Raw genomic sequence first — 8,061 nt, 5'->3', positions numbered from 1 at the left:
TTCAATATAATACGTCTGCAAAAAAATCAAATGTTATTTTGCAATGAACCTCAAGACCAATACGACGCGGCAGAGTTTTCAACATTATCCAGCGGCCCAGTCTTGACTCCTACGGTACTCACGCCAACTCCCCTATACAAGGACTTTTCTATTGGTCATTCTCAACAAGCTTTTCGATTTCAATAATATATTCACCAAGACTGCCCATAAATAAATTTGCTCAAATTTTATGTCCAAAATGAATATGAATTATAATCCTTATTTGTGTTCATTTTCCTTGTGAATGAAGCATTGTCTCTGTTGGGAGAAGCCACCTGCTGATATTATAGTTATGGCCTGCTTTTCTTGCTTATCTCGTAGAAGAAAGGATTCGGGAACCAGACATTCGGTCGAGCTTGATGATGGTAAAGTTTAGATCATGCACGAGAGCTCTCTTTATTTATTTATTTATTTATTAATTATTTGTTTCAACAACTTTAATTGGTCCTGACGAAATATGAACTTATTTGCAGAGTTCCCGGGAATCCACAAGGTTAACGCCTACTCGTACGAGGAACTGAGGATCGCTACCAATGATTTTAGTCGTGCAAATAAAATTGGGAAGGGAGGATTTGGATGCGTTTATAAGGTAAAAAAGAGAGATGATATCCTATGCAATAAGAGGGAATCTAAGGGGTTGAAAATTCATTGGTCCACATTTTTTGTTGCCTTTAGATTTAACCTTAAGGTATTACGGCAGGATGAAATTTTCTGGTAAAAAGAAGTTTTTTTTTTTTTTTTTACTTTTCCATTACATATTTATGTATAAGATTTGAGTTAACTGTGATGTCTAACGAATATAAATAAGCAGGGAAAACTTCGGAACGGGAAGGTGGGTGCAATAAAGGTTATGTCGCCGGAGTCGAGGCAAGGAAAAAGAGAGTTCATGAACGAGGTTGATGCGGTTTCGGATATAGAGCATGCAAATTTAGTAAAGCTTTACGGCTGTTGTGTGGAAGGCGATGAAAGAATTCTAGTTTACGAGTATCTGGAGAACAACAGCCTAGCACACACACTTCTTGGTGCGTTGTTCTGAACTCTTTTTTGCTATGTTTTTAAAGAAATGGCCTAATGATTAAACTTAACATATTCCTGCTCCAGGTGGGTATTCTCGCAAAAATATACATTTCAGTTGGGAAGCTCGGGCTAAGATTTGCATTGGAGTGGCACGAGGACTTGCCTTTCTGCACGAGGAAGTGACACCCCGTATTGTCCACCGCGATATCAAAGCAAGCAATATTCTTCTTGACAAAGATTTGACACCTAAAATTGCTGATTTCGGTCTTGCAAGGTTAATCCCCACGAACACAACTCACATTAGTACCCGTGTGGCAGGAACCAGGTAAGTTTGTCGTCAAATCTGATCTGATTTACCATTCATATCTGATTAATGAATCTCTGTCTTTTTACCATTTTACTTCTTTTTGTAATATCAATATACATCATGCGTGTCGCATGTGGGACGCGTATTCTGTTCGAATCAAATAATCTCTATATTTGATCAATTTATTAATTGAAATACGAATAGGTCTCTTATGAGACGGTCTCACAAATCTTTATCTGAGACGGGTCAACCCTACCGATATTCGCAATAAAAATTAATACTCTTAGCATAAAAAGTAATATTTTTTCATGGATGACTCAAATAATAGATCCGTCTCACAAAATACGACCCGTGAGACCGTCTCATACAAGTTTTTGCTTTGAAACATGACTACAAAAATTATAAAACTTAAGACAATATGACTATTCTTTTCCCCATAATGGACTCATAATTTTTTATACGCGCATTGAGTCAAAAACGACGTAAAATATACAATAAACATATGTGTTTGCCAAATACTGCTATTTTTTTTTTTTTTTGTCTATTTAAAAAATAAAAGTCAAGAAATAAAGACGACCCACTTTATTTATTAAAGTATCCTAATTCTATATTTCCTGTAGTGCATCAGATATAATTTCTTTTATCTTTCTTAATTTTTACAAACATATCATTAAAATTAATTACAAAATATATTTGCATACTTACAAAAAATATGTTATTTATCATATCGTTTTTAAATTTCTTTACTTGTTTAATCGGGCAAGGATTGAAAACACAATTTAGATAATTGTCATTATGTGAATTGGTCTATTATCGATTAAGTAATTGGCAGCAATTAATCACATTCACTGCTATTCAAATAATAATAATAAATAATAATAATAATCACATTCACTAAATATACAAACAATAAAGTGCTACTTTTCTCTATTTTTATTATTTTTCATTCTAAGGAATTCTCTATCTTTTTCTATGTATATAATAAAAATAAAAGAACCAAAGTTGACCGGTCATGCTAGAGAAATTCTTCACGTCATTTCCTGCTATATTTCATACGAAATCTATCATAATTCACACTAATTAAAACTAGAAAATGAAGTAGATGGTTTATTTTTCAGATATTCCATTCTGGAATAGATATAGGTGTGGATTACTGATTGGAAGATCTCGAAAATCTGGGAATTGCTGGGCTTCATTTTCTTCACATTTTATACGTTTTGGTTGCAGAGGTTATTTGGCACCAGAATACGCCGTAAGAGGGCAGGTGACACGAAGGTCGGATGTATACAGTTATGGTGTTTTGCTTATGGAAATAGTCACTGGGAAATGCAACACGAGTATGCTTTTACCCCGAGATGAACACCATATCCTTCAAAGGGTGAGAAGTTTGGGAGGAATTGTCGCGAAGGGCCGACTTTTCTGCGCATGAGTATCATATTTTTTGATTGAATCCTACGCCATACATTTCTAATACTACATTACAAGTCCCACATAATGGCCTAGTATTTTCGGAGGATAATGTGATACACATTTATGTTCTAGGCTAGATTAAGATACATTAACTGAATATTTACTTGGCTGCTGAAGATGTCGATAATTTTATATATTTAATATCAGTCCGCACCACAAGAAATTGAGAAACTATTCCGGCTAATACACTAGTTTTTGGGTTCATCTCCTCTTGGGCTTTATTGCCTTATATACTAAAACACATTGCAGGCATGGAAACTTTACCAGAGAAGGGAGCTGACGACATTGGTAGATGTGTTGCTTAATGGCCACTTCGATGAAGAACAAGCTTGCAGATTCTTGAAGATTGGCTTAATCTGCACGCAAGAAAATCCAGACCTTCGACCGGTGATGTCAAATGTTGTCTGTATGCTTACTGGTGAGAAAAATTTCGATGATATTAAAATAGAGAAACCGGGCTTAATCACTGAAGACTGGAGTCACGGGTTTGAAGAAGATAAACAACCCTCGACCGAAGCATCTAGTCAATGATACAAACACTTACAACTCCTATGCACTGAAGCTTTGAACAACACACCTTTCACCTCACAGCTTTCCTTGCACGATATGCGACTTTTAATTATGCGCCTTCTTCTCATGCTACAATGTCGTTTACTTCAAAGCTTATGTTGCTAATGTATGAACTTCCAAGATAATCTGTTTTTGCAAATGAAGTGTACTCCGCGCTGCATCAACCAAAGGCGAGCGCCGGGCAACAAGATGGATCGGAAACAACAGGATAAATTAAGATTAGAGCTCTCGCAACAATGAAAGGATATCATTTATAGTAATGATAGGACCTCTCTTTCTTGAATTTGAAGTTGAGTTGCACTCCGTTTATTTTTCATCCCACTTTGTCAATAAATTTTAGAAATTGATTTATATAAAAAAAAAACACAAAATAGAGTACAAATCTCATTAGTCTTTGAAACTGTATGTATGTATGTCTTTATACATTGATAAAATGTAGATAACACAATAGACTTCAAATGTTAGTCTTTGAAGCTGTGTATATTTTTATAAAGAGAGACATATCATATATACATACACGATTTTTCTTGTTAAATTGTAAAATTTTATTAACAATAACTATTACTACAAACAAAAATAATTTTTACTTACAATGTTTGTGAGTTTGAATCTTGAATATTTCTGAAAACGAGATTTAATGCCATCATTTTGGGTGATATATTTGAGTATTGTTGTTATTTAAACCTTTTTTTTATACAATTCACTTTGTCAATAATAGGTAGATAATACAAAATAGAGTGCAAATATTATCAGATTTTGATTATGTAAATATTTCTATAGAGAGAGACGTATGGCATATACGATTTTACTTATTTAAACAGTAAAATTTTATGAACAATAACTATGACTATGAACGAAGATAATTTTTACAAAACAATGTTGTTGATTGGAATCTTGAATGTTCCTGCAAATCAAATTTGATGTCACCACTTTAGGTAAAGTGTAATAAATCTTGAGTGGGTTCGATGGTTTTGTAAATGAATCGAATCAACTCGGCTTGATGAATGAATTTGAGTGAAACTTATATATTTTAGGCAAAAAGTTGGTGGCTAGAAATAACTTGTCCTACGCTTCAGGCTTGACTCCTACAGCGCTCAAGTCAACTCCCCTTTGCAAAACTTTCAATTGGTCATTAGCTAGCTTTTCGATTTCAACCATCGATTCATGAAGACCCATCAATAAATTTGTTTAAAAATTTGTGTCCCAGTATGAAAGTTTCAAGATTTTTCACATAGCATTCATGAACCACGGTCAACTTTTGAAGAACATCACTATTTAATATCGAGATTGAGGATTTAGCGCTGCGTGATTACTACAGAGAGTATTGATATGTTTCCCAGCAATTAAGATTTGCTTGATCTGAAGTCTCCGCTTTATCTTTACCATTCAAGAGATTCCCTGCTTAAGTTTCTGGGTTCAGGTGGATTTTCTCAACTGGTGGCCTGTGTTTCGTTTAACTTTGCACCAATTTGTTAGCTTCTTTCCAAAAAATGGTTTTTTCTCTTCACTTCATTTAATTCTTATTTTTTATTATTAAAGCACGCTTGACTGGTTATTTTGCTTTAGTTTTGGTTAAAATTACGCTTTACTTGTATCGTTAGAAGTAAGAATGAAGTTGGATGCCAATCTACGGATCCGTTGTCATTTCATGCCTGAGTGTTTTTTATTCTTGATAATCTTTTAAACGAACTTTGGTTCATAATTACTGAAGAGAGAAACAAAGAATGTACGATGATAGAAGAATTATTCAATTGGACAGATATCAAAAGTTGACTAGAATTATACAGATTTACCAACTTCTTGCTTGCCAAAAAATATCTGGTGAATTATTATAAAGTGTTTTCCTATGAATTATGATCCTTAATTGTGTTCTTTTCCTTGTGAATGAAGTACTTGGCTCTGTTGGGAGAAGCCACCTGCTGATATTGTAGTTATGGCCTGCTTTTCTTGCTTATGTTGTAGAAGAAAGGATTCGGGAACTAGACATTGGGCTGAGCTTGATGATGGTATAGTTTAGATCATGCGAACGACTTTAATTGGTGCACTAATTTTGATTTTGACGAAATATGAACTTATTTGCAGAGTTCCCAGGAGTCCACAAGGTTAACGCCTACTCGTATGAGGCGCTGAGGAAGGCGACCAATGATTTTAGCAGTGAAAATAAAATCGGGGAGGGGGGATTTGGATGCGTTTATAAGGTAAAACAAAGTATTTTCTATTGTGTACCTATGTTTACAATTTGAGTTCATTGCAATATTTAATAACGAATTTACAAGTAGGGACATTTCGGGAAGGGGAAGATGGGAGCGATAAAGGTTATGTCGTCCGAGTCGAGGCAAGGAAAAAGAGAGTTCTTGAATGAGATTCAAGCCATTTGGGATATAGATCATGAAAATTTAGTAAAGCTTTATGGCTGTTGTGTGGAAGGCGACCAAAGAATTCTTGTTTACGAGTATCTTGAAAACAACAGTCTAGCACACAGATTTCTTGGTGCGTTGTTTTAAATATATTTCTCTCTTTATTTCTAGGTAGTATCTCTGTTTTGCTATGTTTTGAAGAAATGGTCCGATAAACTTTACGTACTCCTGCTCCAGGTGGATATTGCAGCAAAACTATACATTTTAGCTGGGTAGCTCGGGTTAAAATTTGCATTGGAGTGGCACGAGGACTAGCCTTTCTGCACGAGGTTGTGACACCCCATATTGTCCACCGAGATATCAAAGCGAGCAATATTCTTCTTGGGAAAGATTTGACCCCTAAAATTGCAGATTTTGGCCTTGCAAAGCTCATCCCTGCGAACACAACTCACGTTAGTACCCGTGTGGCAGGAACCATGTAAGTTGTGAAGTCTTATTTACCATTCAGAGCTTGAAGCTTTCTCTTTTTACCCTTTTAATTTTATTATTTTTTTTTTGTAACATTGCTCATTGGTTCCTAGTAGATTTCAAAAATCTAGGAGTACTGGACTTCATTTTCTTAACATCTCAGCTTTTTGGTTGCAGAGGTTATTTGGCACCGGAATATGCCATAAGCGGTCAGGTGACACGAAGGTCGGATATTTACAGTTATGGTGTTCTGCTTATCGAAATAGTCACTGGGCGATGCAACACAAATATGCTATTGCCCCCAGATGAACGTCAAATCCTCGAAATGGTGAGAAGTTTAGGAGAAATCAACTACAATTACTTGCTTTTTCTGCAGTATCTTATTTTTGGATTGAATCTAACGATCCTTATGATAAAAGACTTATGGCCATTTTCCTCCATACATCTGGATTACTACGTTACAAGTCCCACATTATCTATACTCCCCAAAATAATAGACTAGCTAGCACTTTCGGAGGATAATGTGATGCGCATTTATGTTCTAGTGAAAATCTTCAAGAGTGAGCGATTTTGGGCGTTGGTTGCTGAAGATTTCGATAATTCTATATTTCATATCGGCAACTTGAGAAATTGGGGAGTGGCTAATAAAATTAGAAACTATTCTCTAATACACTAGTTTTTGGGTTCATCCTCTTGTTGGCCTTTGTTGCCTTGTATACTAAAGTACATTGCAGGCATGGAAACTTTACCAGAGAAACGAGCTGGCAAAATTGGTAGACCCATCGCTGGATGGACGATTCGATGAAGAACAAGCGTGTAGATTCTTGAAGATTGGCCTAATCTGCGCGCAAGACAATCCGAAACTTCGGCCGGTGATGTCAAATGTGGTCTCTATGCTTACTGGTGATAATGATGTTGATGACATTAAAATAGAGAAACCTGGCTTAATCACTGACATCATGGGCTTGAAGAAGGGTAACAACCCTCGGCCGAAGCCTCTAGTTACTGATACAAACACATGCGACTCATCTGACTCCGACGCTTTGAACAACACGACTTTTACCTCGGCACTTTCTTCGTACGATGAGACCTTTACTTCAGCGCCTTATTCCCATCCTACAATATCGTTTGACTCAACAAATGATAGAAGTATATGAAGAAATTAAGATTTATGTTTTGCAGAGTGGAATTGTTTTGTTTTTCGCTTAGTCTATTCTTTCTATGATATTCTGATTCTGTTTTTTGAGCTTAATTTGCTAATGTATGAACTCCCGAGAAAATGGTTGCTTCTGAAAATGTTCGTATGCCAAATTCGATTATCACAAATTTTGGTAATTAGAAATTGCTTAGGAATCAGAAGTTTAGTGTACAGTTTACCCTCAAACTTGCTATTAACTATTTTAGAAAAACCCAAGTATTAAATATTGGGGAATCCAATTTATGGATGGTAATGGTTCGGTTCAGTTTTCTATTTTTTATTTTGGTTTTTTCCGGTCTTACAAATATATAATTTGATATTCGAACCATTTTTCTTCGGTTCGGTTTTCTATCGAAATGGTTCGGTTATTTCGGTCGGTTATTTTGATTTTAATACAATTATTTAAATTAATAAGATAAATATATTGTAAACTATAAAATGTTATTTTTTTATATGATTTTTCAATAAAACATTTAAATATAAAGTCTAAATAAATTACATAAACAACAATCAACTAAATATTATTCAAATTAACTTATCATTCACTGATATCATCTCAAAAAATATTATTAATTTAATGAAGTTTTGGTTTTTTCGGTCGGTTCGGTTTTTGACATATATAATCTGAAACCGAA

General features: G+C 34.9%; 2 protein-coding genes across 5 annotated transcripts; both read left to right on the top strand.

The window, feature by feature from the left end:
* LOC142523357 (cold-responsive protein kinase 1-like) lies at nt 1–3,751 on the top strand. Of its 3 annotated transcripts, none has more exons than XM_075627130.1 (7): nt 1–114; nt 290–404; nt 513–628; nt 851–1,061; nt 1,141–1,381; nt 2,591–2,741; nt 3,083–3,751. In XM_075627130.1, the coding sequence occupies exons 1-7, from the start codon at nt 31–33 to the stop codon at nt 3,362–3,364; spliced, it is 1,200 nt and encodes a 399-aa protein (XP_075483245.1). In that variant the 5' UTR covers nt 1–30; the 3' UTR covers nt 3,365–3,751. The 3 variants fall into 3 exon arrangements, with proteins under 3 accessions (XP_075483245.1, XP_075483247.1, XP_075483246.1); XM_075627132.1 differs by having other exon boundaries at nt 2,591–2,792; nt 3,083–3,223; XM_075627131.1 differs by having other exon boundaries at nt 12–154.
* A 717-nt stretch (nt 3,752–4,468) lies between these two features.
* On the top strand, nt 4,469–7,554 carry LOC142522608 (cold-responsive protein kinase 1-like). 2 transcript variants are annotated; one of them, XM_075626103.1, is made up of 7 exons: nt 4,469–4,823; nt 5,294–5,409; nt 5,486–5,601; nt 5,683–5,893; nt 5,998–6,238; nt 6,406–6,556; nt 6,963–7,554. In XM_075626103.1, exons 2-7 carry the CDS (start codon nt 5,337–5,339, stop codon nt 7,383–7,385), a joined length of 1,215 nt encoding a protein of 404 aa, XP_075482218.1. In that variant the 5' UTR covers nt 4,469–4,823; nt 5,294–5,336; the 3' UTR covers nt 7,386–7,554. The 2 variants fall into 2 exon arrangements, with proteins under 2 accessions (XP_075482218.1, XP_075482217.1); XM_075626102.1 differs by having other exon boundaries at nt 4,469–4,896.
* Nucleotides 7,555–8,061: the final 507 nt, after the last annotated feature.

Source organism: Primulina tabacum, chromosome 13 (genome assembly GCF_025594145.1).
Source record: "Primulina tabacum isolate GXHZ01 chromosome 13, ASM2559414v2, whole genome shotgun sequence".
Taxonomy (NCBI): domain Eukaryota; kingdom Viridiplantae; phylum Streptophyta; class Magnoliopsida; order Lamiales; family Gesneriaceae; genus Primulina; species Primulina tabacum.
This window is presented reverse-complemented; position numbering and strand designations above follow the sequence as displayed.

Coding starts and splice junctions, on each gene's coding strand:
- LOC142523357 (XM_075627130.1), top strand. CDS start 31: ATGTTATTTTGCAATGAACCTCAAGACCAATACGACGCGGCAGAGTTT. Junction 629..850: donor GATTTGGATGCGTTTATAAG/GTAAAAAAGAGA, acceptor ATAAATAAGCAG/GGAAAACTTCGGAACGGGAA. Junction 2,742..3,082: donor AACACCATATCCTTCAAAGG/GTGAGAAGTTTG, acceptor AACACATTGCAG/GCATGGAAACTTTACCAGAG.
- LOC142522608 (XM_075626103.1), top strand. CDS start 5,337: ATGGCCTGCTTTTCTTGCTTATGTTGTAGAAGAAAGGATTCGGGAACT. Junction 5,410..5,485: donor TTGGGCTGAGCTTGATGATG/GTATAGTTTAGA, acceptor ACTTATTTGCAG/AGTTCCCAGGAGTCCACAAG. Junction 5,602..5,682: donor GATTTGGATGCGTTTATAAG/GTAAAACAAAGT, acceptor ATTTACAAGTAG/GGACATTTCGGGAAGGGGAA.